The sequence below is a fragment of the Aristolochia californica genome, unplaced genomic scaffold, assembly GCF_029961685.1.
Source record: "Aristolochia californica isolate CCGP_79_NKW_82.1479 unplaced genomic scaffold, dmAriCali1.0.hap1 SCAF_2, whole genome shotgun sequence".
In the NCBI taxonomy this organism is placed as follows: Eukaryota; Viridiplantae; Streptophyta; class Magnoliopsida; order Piperales; family Aristolochiaceae; genus Aristolochia; species Aristolochia californica.
Window position 1 is genome coordinate 45,853,438 of NW_027181881.1, and position 17,217 is coordinate 45,870,654.

At 38.7% G+C, this 17,217-nt stretch overlaps 2 protein-coding genes across 2 annotated transcripts; one reads left to right on the top strand and one right to left on the bottom strand.

Annotated features, from left to right (window-relative positions):
* The first annotated feature begins 1,511 nt into the window (after nt 1–1,511).
* LOC137955384 (pentatricopeptide repeat-containing protein At3g26782, mitochondrial) lies at nt 1,512–4,197 on the top strand. The gene is made up of 2 exons (XM_068802299.1): nt 1,512–2,428; nt 2,950–4,197. The coding sequence occupies exons 1-2, from the start codon at nt 1,520–1,522 to the stop codon at nt 3,991–3,993; spliced, it is 1,953 nt and encodes a 650-aa protein (XP_068658400.1). The 5' UTR covers nt 1,512–1,519; the 3' UTR covers nt 3,994–4,197.
* Nucleotides 4,198–10,371: 6,174 nt separating this feature from the next.
* LOC137955382 (probable inactive receptor kinase At5g10020) lies at nt 10,372–15,451 on the bottom strand. The gene is made up of 3 exons (XM_068802297.1): nt 13,403–15,451; nt 11,691–13,313; nt 10,372–11,196 (listed from the first exon to the last, which is right to left on the bottom strand). The coding sequence occupies exons 1-3, from the start codon at nt 14,304–14,306 to the stop codon at nt 10,604–10,606; spliced, it is 3,120 nt and encodes a 1,039-aa protein (XP_068658398.1). The 5' UTR covers nt 14,307–15,451; the 3' UTR covers nt 10,372–10,603.
* Nucleotides 15,452–17,217: the final 1,766 nt, after the last annotated feature.

Here is a 17,217-nt window from a genome sequence, read left to right on the forward strand (position 1 = left end):
TATGTCTAACGTATCGGCGGGGACGTGTCGGAGTTCCGAGACGCCCAATCGCTCGCTGGTCGACTCTTCGGCCATTTCGATGCGTGGGTCTTCTTTTCCACTCGCACTGATATCCACAACTAGGGTGAGGGATGGAAGGACTTTTGACAAGCTTAACTGCAGGAGTATTTTCTGTTCTGTTTTGGGTACTTTGAAAACTTTGATCCTCCTCATTTACGTCGCTGGCAGTCGCAGATGAATATAATTTTCAGCTCTGCCCTTCCCAGAAAGCTGTATCAGAAGATGGGTCTGAGATCTTTCGACCTTTGTGGTCATCAAACTTTGAGGCAAACAGGTGGCATGGGCGGTGTGGTCTGACTGTCATCTCTGGAGAGTTAGCGACTCTTTTGCTTTTTATGCCACCATTGATGTGATCTCCGAGTTAAGAATCTTCCCATCCAAGGTGGCTCTATCGCTTCAAACTTTACTAGTTGAATACAACAACAACAAAAAAAAAAAAAAAAGATTTGTTCCTCCTAAACGAACCTTTCCATCTGCAATCGTCAGACCTGTGCGTGAGAGTGAGCAAGCCGGCAGGCGCAGCCTTTACCTTAAACAAGTCTGCATCAGCGCTTATTAAAGCAAAATGACATGTAAAATTTCTGCAAATTTGCCTGGCTAAGTTGTCTTTCAAATTAGTGCTTATCTTCAAGCAAAGAGCTCAAGTTTGCTTTCCTTTCACTGCTTTCAAAATGATTGGAAATTGGGAATTGGAGAGGACACAAGTATCCTTCTGCTTTTCTTTCTGGTCGGTTAGTTTACAACTACTTTATAGAAAGGTTGGCTGGGCGGCAGACTCTTTAATTTCTCTGTGTTCAAATAAGATTTGAAAATTTCTTTAGGTCGGTTTAGACGGCCAGAAAATATTTCTTCAGTACTTTATGGAAAGCATGTCTCTGAACATAAAACGAGTCAGACTCACCCGAGTTATACAACCATGGTTACAAACCGGTTGTTGGGTTACCTTATAATTACAATATGGGATTAGTTGGGTGTATGATTGGTCTGACCTCTTTCTTGGGGCCACAGTCAATGACACCTTTGATCGATCCGAATCTTGGGTTTACTGTAACAAGTCCAAACTCAAAACGAACCTTAAACCTTAACTAGGTCAAACCATGCTAGGTTTTATAATTTGACCCAACCTCATCGGATCAAGCAATGGAGCTCACACATTAGATTCGTTATCAAAATCTTTTTGGTTCATAGAGGGAGTAATCATGTCTTTTCATTTGTTAAAGTTAACCATATGATAGTTGAGAAAGTATGTGTGTATTCAACGTGTCTTGTAGGTATTTTTGCCGTATTTCAAGAGTACATAGGTAATTAATCCTTTCGATACATATAGATATGTTACATTTGTAAATCACAAAATATAAATACACCTCAAAGGTTATGTTTTCACAAGGTAATGTCGTCATTTTACAGCAAGCAACAGCGCTGAGTTTTCTTGTGTGCGGCACCTGATACGAACGAATGAATGAAACAGCGGCTATTCCAATTATACGTGCCCTGGCCAGCTTTTCACCGTCGCCGCTACGCCGGGAATCACAACCTCTCGGCCCTTTTCTCCAAACACATTGTCGACAAGAACTCTGCCGCCGCATGGAATGGCGTCATATCCGACCTGGCCCGCGGCGGAGACGCCCTCGAAGCGCTCCGTGCTTTTGCTTGCATGCGCCGCCGGGCCATTCAGCCTAACCGCTCCTCGTTCCCCTGCGCTCTCAACGCTTGTGCAGCGCTATGCGCGCTCCGCCCCGGTGAACAGCTCCACCTCCAAGCACTCAGTCTCGGCCTCGTCGCTGACCTATTCGTGTCATCGGCTTTGGTTGATTTCTATGCTAAATGTGGCCATATCTCGGGTGCCAGAAAACTGTTCGATGAAATTACGCAAAGAAATATCGTCTCTTGGACATCCTTAATTGTTGGGTACGTGAAAAATGACTCCCCCAAAGAAGCACTTTTGCTTTTCAAAGACTCCCTAAGGGAGGGCGTTGAGATTGATGCGGTTGTTGCAGTGGCAGTGATGTCCGCATGTGCACGTGTATCGGACAAGAAGGTGACCAGAGGAGTGCATGGGTGGCTTCTGAAGAGTGGGATGGAAGGAGACGTGGGTGTTGGTAACACGTTATTGGATGGGTATGCGAAGAGTGGACAATTGGTAGTAGCCAGGAAGGTGTTTGATGGGATGGAGGAGAGGGACGTTGTGAGTTGGAATTCGATGATTGCAGTTTATGCACAGAACGGCTTATCGGCGGAGGCAGTAGAACTGTTTAGGATAATGACTTGGACGAGGGACGTGTGTTACAACGCAGTGACGCTTTCAACCGTGCTGCTGGCCTGTGCGCACTCCGGGGCATTGATGACAGGGAAGTGCATCCATGATCAGGTAGTTGCTAGAACTCCATCGAGCAATTCATCCCAAATGACTCCTACGTGACTAAGTGTATTTGGAACTGCACTAGGATATATATTTTGAATTTAAAAACAGTAAGTTTTGGAATGGATAATAATTTTTTTTTTTTTTTTTTTTTTTGCAAGTTACTGTAGTCCAGCATCAGTGTGTTTTTTGGAATTATGGTAAAAAAGAAGAAGAAGAGAGAAATGGGACTACAAAATAGGAATGAAAGGTGAAGAGGGAGGGGAAAGAATAGTACTTCTCCTCCCAAATTCAAAAGAGGATAGTACTTCTATTCTCATCTGAAATTCTATTTCCTTATTGTCATAATTAGGAAAATCTGGAAGAAAGTTATTCAAAAGTGGTAACAGTCTAGAGCAACGATAATCCCAAATTACTGTTTGATGGACAGTATAATACTAATTTCAAATTAACTAAACCCCCCCCCCCCCCCTTATATCTCGTACCTGTTATAGTGTTTATAATGTGCTTACATTTACTCTCAATCTTAGGTGATTCGGAAAGATTTGGAGCAGAATGTTTTCGTGGGCACTTCAGTTATTGATATGTACTGCAAGTGTGGCCGAGTAGAGATGGCAAGAAAAGCTTTCAGTCGCATGAAAGACAAAAATGTAAAATCTTGGAGTGCCATGATTGCTGGTTATGGCATGCATGGCCGTGCCAAAGAAGCTCTTGAAGTCTTCTATGAGATGCAAAAGGTTGGTGTTCAGCCCAATTATATTACATTCATATCTGTTCTTGCAGCATGCAGCCATGCTGGATTGGTTAATGAAGGCAGACGTTGGTTCAGGGCTATGACCCAAGAGTTCAAAATTGAGCCTGGAGTTGAGCATTATGGGTGCATGGTGGACCTTCTCGGGAGGGCTGGCTATGTAGATGAGGCCTATGATTTGATCAAAGGAATGAAAGTTGCACCTGACTTTGTTGTATGGGGAGCTCTCCTTGGTGCTTGTAGGATTCATAAAAATGTAAAACTGGGTGAAGTTTCGGCTAGGAAGTTGTTTTCATTAGACCCTAAGAACTGTGGTTACTATGTATTACTTTCGAATATTTATGCAGACGTGGGAAGGTGGAAGGAGGTGGAAAGAATGAGAGTACTGATGAAGAACAGAGGATTGGTTAAGCCCCCAGGGTACTCTTTGCTAGAGTTGAAGTGTCGGTTCCATGTGTTCCTGGTTGGGGATAGAGAGCACCCTGAACACCAACAGATTTATCAGTACTTGGAAGAATTGACTATCAAGATCCAGGAAGTGGGGTACGTACCTGATACGAGATCAGTTCTTCATGATGTTGATCAAGAAGAGAAGGAAACAAGTCTTCGAGTTCACAGTGAGAAACTAGCAATTACCTATGGAATATTACATACAGTTCCTGGGGCAACATTTCAGGTTATTAAAAACCTTAGAGTTTGTGGCGATTGCCATACTTGGATCAAGTTGGTTGCCAAGGTCGTGAATCGAGATATTGTGGTGAGAGACTCGAACAGGTTTCATCATTTTAGAGAGGGAATCTGCTCCTGCGGAGATTATTGGTAGTTATTCATGAGAATAAACCAAGCATTTGATTTTCTTGTACAATCTTGGGACTCCTGGAAGAGATTATATTATGTATCTCCAATACAAAAACACCCAGTGCACTTCGACACTTTATATTCAATTTTAACCACCTTGGTGTTATTTTTTCTCTGATGACAAGAACCTGTTGAAACTATTACTCTGATTCAATCCCATCAACCTGGACTGAGCCTTCAATGAAAGCAAAGTTAGTTGCTACTAATTCCTATCAGCTATTTTGTGTTGTTTATTTCAAGCCTTACATTCTTTCAAGTGTCAGCAGTCCAACTTAATTAGAAGAATCTTCAGCTTCCTCAATCGTGTCTCCAGCAAAAATCTCAAGGGAAACTCTCGGACAATTTGTTTTTGAAAATTATCATGGAAATTGGAAGGAAGAGGATATAAGAAACAACTGATATACCTAGTTAATGGGGTTTTTGGGTTGTGAAAGATTTATAGTTGTCTATTAAATAATTTAATAGAGTTATTTAAGCTATTCTTACACTTCTCTAAACACTTCTCCAAGCCTGTCGGTTCCTTGTAACGGACTGGTACCACATTAGGCAATGTTCGAATAAGAAGGCCCACCGGTCACCAAGCAAGTGGTTTTCCAACCCGCGACTTAGCCGGGTCGACTTGATTTTTAAGGGGGTGGGGCGGGTCGAACGGTCCTACTCGCTGGGGTTGTTGGACCAAATTGGAACGACTCGTCCCAGGTTTTAAACAATTCGGATAAATTTCCAATTCCAGGTCTGGTCGACGATTCAACTAGTTACGGAACTGCTGAACTATGCAGCAGTAAGAACCGCTATTAGAAAAACAAAATTACAAGCCAAGAGTCGAACCGACATTTTGTTCATCTTCCCTTTCTAGTTCTCTTCATCGTTGATAACCCTAAGCTACTCGGAGGAAATCGGTGTCCATTCTCCACTCTGATACCTCGAACGATGACGATCGGTGGCTGGTGATCATCGCTCTTTCTCCAGTAAGTGATTTGGCATTTTTTTAGTTGACGAAATTTGCATGATTTTTCATTGAAATCATCTTCTCTTGCATTCAACTATTAGAGGAGGTTTCCACGTCAACTGGAAGCGCAACCAAAAGTTCAGATGAACTTCTTTCTTTCTTTTTTTCCTTGAAGTTCTTACTTCAAATCTAAGTTCTTGTCTCGAACTTTTGCAATATCATTAGCACTAAAAGTGAAACCAGCACAAGTAGAAGTTAATAGCCGCCATTATATATGTCCTAAAAGCTTTCTCATTTTTAGAAAAAAATCATTTCCGTATGCTCCAATTTTTTTCCAAAACTGCTAGAAAATATTTCTAAAGATCAGTGAACCAGAACAATGGTGTTTACACTTCATTGATTTGCATTCTTGTTAATTGTTATAATAATTTGTGTTCGTATTAATTGAGTTTGTGTTGAAGTTTGAGATACTTGATTTAGATTTTTATGAAATGTACAGGAAAGGTTGTTATCCAAGGATTAAGTTTGATGGATTTGTTTTTGAATTGAACCTTGGAAGGCATTTTTATTTTTTATATTTTTAAAAATTTAAAAGAACTTTTAGATATCTATTTTTATAAATTACCAGTTGAACTGGCTAATTAATTGGGCTGATTCTAATCGCATTGATACAATCTTCACTAAAAACTTCATGATTAGCCTTAGGGACATCCAGTACCCATCTATCGTCCTTTTAATCTCCAAAATAGAAGCCAATATTAATCATTCTATCTCATTTTCTCCCCTCTCGTACTCGAGACTACATGTACAAGTCCGAGTGGAGCTGAACGGCATAAAGGGTGCAATATTAACGGATCACCTTGGCAATTAGATAAAAAAAAAAACAGTAAAAAAATCTGTCATTGAAGATGAATATGGTGAAGCTGACTTGAATCTGGCATAACTAGATCCACAATACCTAATTTCTAGATAAAATTACGTCAAATTCTGAACTCCATTAGATTCAATTTAACTCTAACTAATATTATTTTTTGTTAAATTTAGGATCCTATGATAAGGTACTCAACCAAGAGGGTAAGAGGAGAGAAAGAGGAAGAGAAGAAGAAAAGGGTGAGAGAGGAGAGAAAGAAGAAGAGAAGAAGAAAAAGACAGGTGGCTGATGCATATAGATCTCCTCCTTAATATCACCATTTAAAAAGACATTTCACATCGAGTTGATAAACCGGCCAAGAAGAATTGGCAAAAAGTGATAATATGATTCAAATCGAATTTAACTTGGCCACCGGGGAGAACATTTTCAGATAATCAACTCCATATCATTGAGTGTAGCCTTCGGCGATAAGACGGGCCACAAAACCATCTAGATTGTGTTTAATGGTAAAAACCCATTTACAACCCATGTGTTTCTTCTTGGAAGGAAGCGGAACCAAGGTCCATGTCTGATTCTCATATGGAGCATTCATTTCCTCTTTCATTGCTGTCTTCCATCTTTAATGTCTTAGAGCCACCTGATATGACTGTAGGATAGATACAGAGGAGATAAATGTAAGAAATTGACAACAAGAAAAAGACAACCGATTGTGAGAAACAAAATTTGATATAGGATGAGAAGTGGAGAGGCTAGTGCAATTCTCAGGCTTCTTTCGTAGAGCTATGGGCCTAGTATCAAACTATAGACCAAATATGATAGGTGAAGATGGGCTTACTTCAGAAGGATCCGTAAATTCCACAAGTGTGGTGTCGGTCGTTCCTTTAGGGGGGTGAAGGAGAACTGCATCAAAGGGCACAATAGGTCTCGAAGTTGCCTGAACCAATGAAAGACCCGGAGGAGCATCTTTTGAAGAATAAAAAGATGTGTCATAAAAAAAGTAACATTCCTAGAAATAAGTACCTTTCGAAGAGAAATATTATAACAGACATAACCTTTTTGGGTATGAGAGTAACCCAAAATGTGTGCATCTAAAAACCTTCTAAGACAAGGAGACGAGGTTTTCATTAGGAAATAACAATGAATAGGGGAATTTATGATTAAGCATTGAAGAAGGCAACCAATGAATAAGGAAGCAAGCAGTAAGAATGGCATGAGGCCAGTAAAAAAAGGGCACATGCATAAAATAGAGCAGGCCACGAGATACCTCTAGGAGATGTATGTTTTTCCTTCTAGCTACATCGTTTTGTTGAGGGTTGTAGGTGTCAGTCCACTCTTGTTAGAGTTTGTGGTTTGAGTTAGGTACTTGGCTTTCCGCACCTTAAACGATTAGTCTTTTCGGGTTGTATTGGCTAGGTATCTGACTTAGAAATCTGAAGTTAAACGAGTTTGGGCAAGAGTAATTCTAAGATGGGTGACCTCCTAGGAAGTACTCTTGCCTAGGACTTTAATATGGTATCAGAGCTAGGCACGCCACTGTCCGCGTTCGTATCCCGTGAGAAGCGGCTCCAGAATGGGCGGGGTGGGTGTCAGAGTGGTTTCGTCCACTCTTGTTAGAGTTTGTGGTCTGAGTTATATATTTGGCTTTCCACACCTTAAACGGCTAGTCTTTTCAGGTTGTATTGGCTAGGTATCTGACTCAAAACTCCGAAGTTAAGCGAGTTTGGGCAAGAGTAATTCTAGGATGGGTTCCATCTTGGGAAGTACTCTTACCTAGGACTTTAACAGTAGGTACATGATGGCTAAGGGATAATGCCCCTATCCTGAAAAAGGAATTGAAATTCATCAGAGAGGTACTATTGGCATTATTGGAATGAAAAACTTGTATGTTTTTACCAAATTGAGTTTTTCCCATGGCATGAATGAACTTAAAGATGGAAAAAATCTCAGATTTGTCTTTTAAGCAAAAATAGTTATGTGACTCGAGTAAAATCATCTACAAAAAAACTTGTGAAATATTTGAGACACTCAATGGTCATTATACATCAGAGTGAATTAAGGAAAAGGGAGCAACACCTTTAATTTTAGCTCGAGAAGAGTATGTTGTCCTCTGGTGTTTGCTCAATTGACAAACTTCACAGTTTAAACCAGACAGTGTTTTCAAAAAAGGAAATAATTGTTGAAGTGATACTACTAACCGATCTTCGAACTGGTTGTGCCATAATATTGCCTATGCCTGAGAAGTAGAAACTGCAATCTTCAGAGACAAGTCCAAGTAACAAAGGTCCCCTTGTTCATGGCTTCCATCGATCACCTACTTTGTTGTCAGATCTTGAAAAACACAAGAAGAAGGTGGGAAGGTGATGGAGCAATTGAAACCTTTTGTGAACTAGCTAACAAACAATAAGTTTAAGGGAAACTTGGGAACAAATCTGTCAAAACAAAACAGTAAAAAAAATTGTCATTGAAGTTGAAGATGTTGAAGTTGATTTGAATTTGGCATAACTAGATCCACAATACCTAATTTCTAAATAAAAATACCCCAATTTTGAACTCTGTTAGATTCAATTTAACTTTGACCAATATTAATTTTTGTTAAATTTAGGATCCCATGATAAGGTACTAAGAGGGTGAGAGATGAGAGAAAGAGGAAGAGAAGAAGAAAAGGAGAAGAAGGAAGAGAGGATAAAGGTGAGAGAGGGACGGCTAAGGAGATGGAGAGAGAAAAAGAGTTTGAGAGAAAAATCTTAGGTCGAATTTAAGAGAGAAGAGTAAAGACTTGATGATCTACCCTTGCATTGAGTCTCTATTTATAGTTGAGGAAAGAAGTTTATAATGACTACAATGCCCTTAAAGGTTACAAACTCTCAAAAGGAAAAATACATAAGTAAACATATATCATCTTCTTTAATTACACCTTTGTGTCATCTTTATAAGAAGACCATTAATTTATATGTTTTGCCTCCTTAACGTGGGAAAAGTATCTAACTTCAATGCCGTGTCTTCCAACAATTTTGACAACATTAAATTCGTTTTTAACAATGGTAGCTGTTTTCTCATCTTTTCATGCTCGATAGTATATGTCTATCTTCTCACATGTATGTTTTTTACATGTCAAACTTGTATGTCTATGTCATCTTTTCACATAAATTTTTTTACATGTCAAACTTGTATTGTTTGTTATAGTATTAAGCGTTTCAGCATATCCGAGCTAAATTGTGTTGATTGTGTGAGCCCATGCAAATGTGAGCGTTTGTGGAACCACGACAGTGTATGGGGCTCACACTTGTGAGCATGGTCATGCGTGCGTGTGGTGTGGATCTCTATGTGAACGATGTGTGGGCGCATAGGCGTGTATGGGCCAGACGTGTTGTCAGTGTCTGTAGTCCATTTAAAAGTCTTAAGGTTACCGTTCCGATTCTAATTTGCGAGTTTCCTAATGCTCTCTAGTTCATCATATAGCACGCTGTTTTGCTTTTGTGTTAAACCAAACAGTAACTGGGCCCATATTAAATTGTTGATCCCACTTTACTACAGTAGGTCAACTCTCTGTCCTCCAACACTGTCAATGGGCCCATCTCAATTAAATAGGCTACCTAACCCCTAAGGTCGTTTTTTTTGTACCCCGGTGGACCACCTATTATGCTTCACATTAAAAAAGGTGGTCGATGATTCTGATATGTTCATTAATACTTTAAAAAATAGTATATTCTGTGGTCCCACATCTGAGGTACAAGCCTATATTTAACTGGGTCTCTTTTAAGTATGAAATTTATCAGGTTGTTTAAATATTTGATGCATGTACTATTATTAGGCATTTATATAATTGGAAAGTTAGAGCGTCCCACACAAAAGGCAGACAATTGTTGTTTACTTTTAAACAAGCAACCCTCCCATTTATGGGAATGCTTTAAGGAAAATATTCTTTTCAATTTATAAAATTATTATAGGCAAGTATGGAATTAGATAAGGGATTAGATATGACATTAGAATTAACATGAATGATAATTAAGGTAATTTTAAATACTTATAGTCAAGTGGTAGAGTTTTTTTTTATAATGAGTTTTAATATTTTGTTAAATTTTAAAGGAGCACATAAGAATAGTTTTTTTTTTTTTCTAAAATGTTGAATAACATTTCAAAAATTTTAATCAAAGCAAGGAATGTCTTCAAAACGACTCTAGCAAAAGTAGAAGAAATAAAACTAAAATGGGTAAAAGACAAACTGGCAATGTTAATCTTATTATAATATTTGAATTTTAATATTTGTGGACTAGCTTAAAGTCTTTAATCCAATAAGCAATAAATACTATTATTTGTTACTTGTAAAAAAGTATCTAAGAAAGTTTTCCTTTATGAGTAATACAAATTACACAGTGGTGACCCTCTTCTAGATGCAAAAGATCAAATGTGCCCATGGAGATTTATTTCCTTCAATTTTCACTAGGACTGACCCATGAATCCCATTGAAGCAAGTTTTCCTCTATGAGTAGTACCAAGTTACACAGTGGTGACCCTCTTCTAGATGCAAAAGATCAAATGTACCCATGGAGATTTATTTCCTTCATTTTTTACTAGGACTGATCCATGAATCCCATTGAAGCAGCAGTCAAGAATGAATGGTCGAAGGATCATAAGATTACATTGTGCAACAGAGAGGCTCAAATTTAACAGTCAGATAGCAGAAATGAGCAGATGAAGAAACAATTGACGACCCCACTGGTTGTATCAACTGGAATTAGTAATTTCCCTTGCTCCCTATACTACAATGTGAGACAGATCTTCAAGAATGGTTCTAATATCAGGCCTCTCGGATGCAGGAAGGATACATCTGAGAGACACGTTCAACATCTCTTCCAAACCTTTTGGAGGTCCATCAACGTTATCATTCACTCCAGGAATCAAATCATCTAAACACTCCAAAGAACGATTTTCTTTAGCTAGTTGCCTCACCCAATCTGTTAGATCAACCACACCTGGGTTTCCAGTCACTATCTCACCCGCACATTTTCTGGTCAGGATCTCCAATAAGATTACGCCGAATGCATAGATGTCGCTCTTCAGGGAAGGGCATGGCTTACTGGTGCTGGCAAATTCTGGGGGGCGGTAACCAAGGGCACCAGAATTAAGGACCTGCTCAGCCGTGCCAGCAGGATTCAGTAGTCTGTGGAGACTGTAATCTGCAAGGTACGTGTTCAGCTCGGATCCTTCTAATAAGATGTTTGTCGATTTCAGATTTCCGTGAGGAATGGCTCTTTCATTGTGGAGGTAACTCAGACCACGAGCAATATCTATGGCCACCTTTAGACGCTGAGTTAAAGATAAAGGCTGAATTTCACTTGACTCTGCTCCTGCAAAGGAAACAATAACATAATCAATCCAAAACTACATACAGATTAGTTGGAGCTATACTCTAGGGATTAATCACTGCACAGATAGTTAATGCCATTGGTGACGAAAGCATGGTATAAGAGTACTAATCTTGCAGAACACAAAGATAGGAAGGATTGTGCTTTCCAGGAAAAATGCCCAGAATGACTTCCTCAAGGTGCTGCCAGAATCTAGAAGTGTTTCCAAACCAAAATTCAAGTTAACTATCAATCACATAGTAGACGTGTTACCAAATAAAAATCAGCATAAGCCACTCTTTTGAGGAAATCTGCAACTCTCCTTTTCTAACTAAGAGACCACTAATTTGTCACTGGTCTTTGAAGCCCTATAATGTCGACCACAAATTAAAGGTAACAGACTATTAAAAATTCCAATCAGCACTTGGTAAACCACTCTTAAGGGAATAATATCGTATTAACACAACATACAAGAAAAACAAATAAATAGAACTTACCAAAAAGATGGAAATTTAAAGTCTTTGCATTGACATAATCTGATATGATCAGCCTTTCATGTTCCTTCTGTCCCCAATAATATCCCCTCAAAGAAATTATGTTTTGATGTCTGATGTTACCAAGCTTCTTAGATTCCCTAGCAAATTCTTTCTTACTTTTTGTAATGCCTTCTCTCAGCCACTTCACAGTTAACACACGGCCACTTCCAAGAGTAGCTTTGTAAGTAGTTCCATGACAACTTCTGCCAATAACCTCTGCAGGCGCACCAGAAAGTTCCTCCGCTGTCAACTGAAAAGTATTATCAAATATGTGCAATTCTCCAGCCAATCGATCCGGAGAACAGACATCGAGGACCACAGGATGGTTATGCAAATGTTGACCACCCGAATAAGGTGCAGATGTGCTGAAAGATGACATTGAAGTTTTCCCGAAAGCTTCTGGTGGGAAAGTTCCAGTAGTTGGGGGTTTTGCAGATAAACCAGCTTTTGCCATTGAATCAGCAGGTCCAACAGTGATATCTCCATGCTCAGGGGCAGATCTGGATTTTGAAGAAAGGAGTTGGTCTTGGGAGAAACTTGATGATGCAGTGGCTGGTTTTGGACCTTTATGAATCCCAAAAAGATGAGGAAGAGATCTCCCTTCACGAGTATCTTTGTCCTCAATGTTCCTTGTAAAAACCACCCTACCATTATGTACTTGCCTGCGGGTCCAATAATAAATCAGTATCATGACGCAGGCTATGAAAGCAGCACCCCCAATGCACGCTGCAATAAGTGCAGCTTGTCTAGATTTCATACCCTTGTTGCTCCGCAACATAATTTCAGACCCATTTTTTGAAGCACCAGGAGGAAAAATCAATAACATATTGCCAGGATGAAATGAGGAATCTGGAAACCTAAACAGATTGACAGGAATTGTTCCAGACAGATTATTATAAGACACATTCAAATATTTGAGGCCACTAGGAAAATCACCAGGAATTGGACCTTCAAATAGGTTATTAGAGAGGTCAAGATACACCAAATTGGCAAGTTCACCTATTTCACTCGGTATATGTCCTGAAATATTATTCCTTCCAAGATTCAACAGCTTTAGTTGGTTCATGCTACTAATATCTGGGTGCAAAGTTCCACTAAAAAAGTTATCAGAAAGATCAAGAAACACCAAATTTGCACCCTGGGTTGAAATCAGGAGCGGACTGGGCCCAACAAATTGGTTGTGTGAAAGATTTAGATAGGTCAATCGTAATCCTGCAAATAAGTTTGGTGCAATTGATCCAGTTAGCTGGTTCAAGCTAAGGTCAATGATACTCAGTTCAGGATATGTTCCAATAACAAGAGGAACAACACCATGCAAGGAGTTATTTGATACATTGATTGATGTCAACCTCAGGAATTGAGAGGTTTCATTCGGCAGTGTTCCACTCAATGAGTTTGAACTTAGATTTATCTCTTCTATGTAATTGCCCCAATTCCTGATAGTGGACAAGTTTCCTGAAAGCAAATTGTGACTCAAATCCACTATGGCAATATGCCCAACCTTCGCTGGCAAGGCGCCAGACAGGGAGTTTGACGAGAGATTGAGCCTCCTCAAGGTAGTAGAGGTGATACTTCCTATAGGACCTGGATAAAGAATAGAAAATCACATAAGAGTTTGAATTTTTTGCATGCATCAAAGGAATATAAACACACACACACTTGCGATAAGCTACCTTGAAGTTGGTTGCAACTAACATCAAGCTCAGTCAACACCAATGAGCTTTCATGTAAGAAAGCTTCAGGAAGAGACCCTGAGAATTGATTATTGCCAAGCCGAAGGATCCGAAGGGAAACTACGAAATTAAAGGGCGGAATCTGACCCACAAGCTGATTATAACTGGCATCAAAGATCTCCAAACTGTCAAACAAAGGCATTTCACCAGCACCAAAGGGCTCTCCAACCAAACCATTGTGGCTGACATTTAAATACTGAATCGACTGAATCAAGGTAGAGTTGTTGAAACCCAAACTAAGAGATCCATAAAATCCATTAGAGCTGAGATCTAAATAGACCAAACTTGGCAATTGGTTAAGAATACTACCAACATTACCAGATAAATCATTAGAATGCAAATCGAAGTACTTCAACTGCAGAAGATTGCTGAGAGTGGCAGGCATAGGACCACTGAGTTTGTTTGATGACAAATTCAGAGAAACTAAATTCTCCAAATTAACCAAGCCAACAGGTATTGACCCATGAAACAAGTTGCCGGAAAGATCCAAAAACTCAAGCGAACCAACTGATCCTAGCTCTGGTGGAAGTATTCCCACCAGGTTATTATTTGAAATTGACAAATTTCTCAGAGTTTTGAGATTAGTAAGAGCAGAAAAGTCGACACTTCCAGTCAAACCCAAATCATTTAGTGTGATTGATACCAAATGGCCTTTGGAACACCCAATTCCATACCAATTAGCTGGACATTGATCAGACTCCAGCGAATTACCATCCCAAGAACCCATGACATGCCGAGAAGGATCTGTCTGAATCCCTTGCTTGAAGTCTAAAAGGGCATCTGAGTCTGATTTCGAAAGGGCTAGTTCCACCCACAGCATAAACAGCAAATAGAGGAGCTGCATTCCCTCACCAACAGAAATGAAAACTAGGAAACAAAACGTTCATGAAATCTAATTACAAAAACGGTTTTGCATTAATAAATGTAAAGAAGACATTTTTGGAGAAGAAGAGACAAGAACTTAAGTTAGCAAAGAAAAGGAATTCTAGAAAAGAATCGAAGGAGATGCCTAGGGAGAATATCTAAATGGAGGGGGAAGCAACCGGAATGAAAGTTTAAACACTAAAGAAATTCACTTACAAATGCAAGAAAGACATAGCGGGATATACACACATGGAATTTCAGAGAATATAAGCTGCAAAATGACGAAGACATTACTCGAACTAGGAAGATCCTTCAACAACATTCCAAGCCCCGGCGACGGAGACGAGGTAAACAATCCTACTATGGCCATGAATTACGAGGAGAAGGAAAAGAAAGAAACTACCTTTCGGAGTTTCTACAAGGACAAAACCGCCGACCAAACTTTTTCTCTGTAAGGACCAAAGGTAAAAATCCGTGAAAAATAATGAAACTAGAAATAGCACAGAGTTAAATGTCCAAAATAGATCCTAAAGGGGAAGCCCAACGAGAACATGAAAGACTAAAGAAAAATGAGCACCTAGCCGCATTCCAGACCTAATCAAGGACAGCAAAGTTGAAACGAAATGCAGCACTACAGAAAAATAGTTAAAATCTACTGCTGGAGCAATGTAAGTAGCTGAAATTCCACAAAGTAGAACAAGATAAATCAAATAACAGGAAAATGTCAACAAGGAAAAGATAACAAAATGAAGGCAGAAACCAAGGAGCAATTCCACTTACATAAAATACTAAAAATGGTACTACTTCACCAACTCGAGCGAAATGCCAAAGAAAAAGAAAAAACCACCAATGGATCTTCAAATAAGTACAGTACCAAAGGAATAGACAGAAAAAAAAAAAAAAAACACAAAACAAAGACCGACGCAAGTCGAGGAGAGTGATGACTTGCACGGACACTTAATAGAGAGCAATGCAGGTGGGAATTAGGAGCTTCCAGCTGCGGGTTTTTCTTCTGCGCACGCACAAAGACGTCCAGTGAAGATTCTCTCAAAATCAGGGCTGCAGTGGTTAGAATAGCCGAAGAGAAACTTCAGCAGAGATTTAGAGTTTTTGGAGTGACTGAGCGACGAGGAGGAGGCCGAGCAGAGACTCGGATGCAGAGTGGCGTTTTCGGTAAATACAACTCGACAAATGTCAACACCATCGGGGGGTCGGGATACGGCAGGTGAAAGTCGTGGCTTCATCTTGACCGTCGAATGGTTAAGGACAGGTGAGGATTAATTTTTTTGGTCTTTAACGAGATTACGACCACATTAAATTCGGTCTGTTTTTGTCGATTTATTTGTCCCTTTTATAAAATAAAGCTCAGCTCCTTTAAATACCAATAATTACAGGCTGCTCTTTATCATTGGAGTAGGTAGCTAAAATATTGATAAAAGTATTTAACTTTGTGTTTACAAAAGGGCTAGTCTAATACAAAAAACTATTTGGTGTTAAATATGCGAAACAATATCTTAACTATCTGATTATGATCAACGGTATCTCAATTGTCCGATCAACGGGTATCTCATCCGTCCGATCAACGGGTATCTCAGTTGTGATTAAACATGTTTCGCATCAAATGATTTTCCGTATTGGATCAGTTGTGGTCTTCACAAAATTTAACAAAAAAATAATATGAGGGATGATACCCTCTTAAGGTACGAAAGATACGAAACATCATAAGGTAGCAAGTCTAGCCAACCTTGCTTGTATCTATTTTTCATTCTTTCTCTTCCATAAAAAGACTATTTCATTTCTCGTGAAAATCTCATTTTCTTCATTATATTTGAAATAATGTCATTATATTTTTTTTATTATTAATTTAATAAAATAAAAACTCTTCATAAACATAAACATGAACCTAATGTCTAAATAAGTTTATGTTTTATTTAATAAATATTGTTTTTTTCTTATGAGGTAAAAGGAAAAATATAGAAAAAAATTGGGAGTGAACATGGGATAAGTGGAGGCAAACCCAACTTTGATCCAATTGTCAATCAATTATTTCTCTTTTTCACCAATATGTTCCGGTTAGATGAAGAACAACTTCAAAGTGTAAATGCTGATACCCAACAAGAAGAGATAAACCCATATAGTGTTAACGATTCGTATTTAATAAATACTTAATAATAAATTACTCAAATAATAAAAAATAGATTTACTCTCAAATAAGGCTATTTCCTAATTTTCCAAAATAATATACTTTTTTCTTCTATGTAGATGTTAGATAATCGGTGAGAAATCCATTTTTCATGAGATGTATATCATGAACCTCGGATCATTGTGAGTTATTCAACACAAGAACACAATGTATATTGTACTTCTACTACATGGTTTTAGTGGTTTTATTTGTATTTTTATATTTTTTTTAATATATTCTGTGTAATATTCGTATTTGTGCAATAACTAAGATAATTATTATATACTCGTTCATTTATAATCCATTGTGACCTGTATGAGCTCTTTTGCTTACATATGTATTGATCGATTATGGGTGTCACGCCACTAAGATGATGAACAAATGTAAAAAAAGAAATATTAATTTTAAATCATTCAATTCAATTTTTATAGTCAAATTAAAACTTTTGGGTACACCTAAGTTTATGAACTGAAGTTCCTATTCTTTTTTTCTATTTTGTGGCCTCAACTGTCTTCATCCATTCTCAATCTAGTTCTGTCTATACATTTATCTTAGGGAAGAAATCTCAGTTTTGTATCTCTGGTGAGACATCGAACTTCAGAGAAGCAAAACCATACACTCACTACTCACTCACTATATTAGTCAACGTCTCAAAAGAAAACCAAGACACCTGCTTTGGTTGCACTTCTTTCCAGACTACCTGGATTCA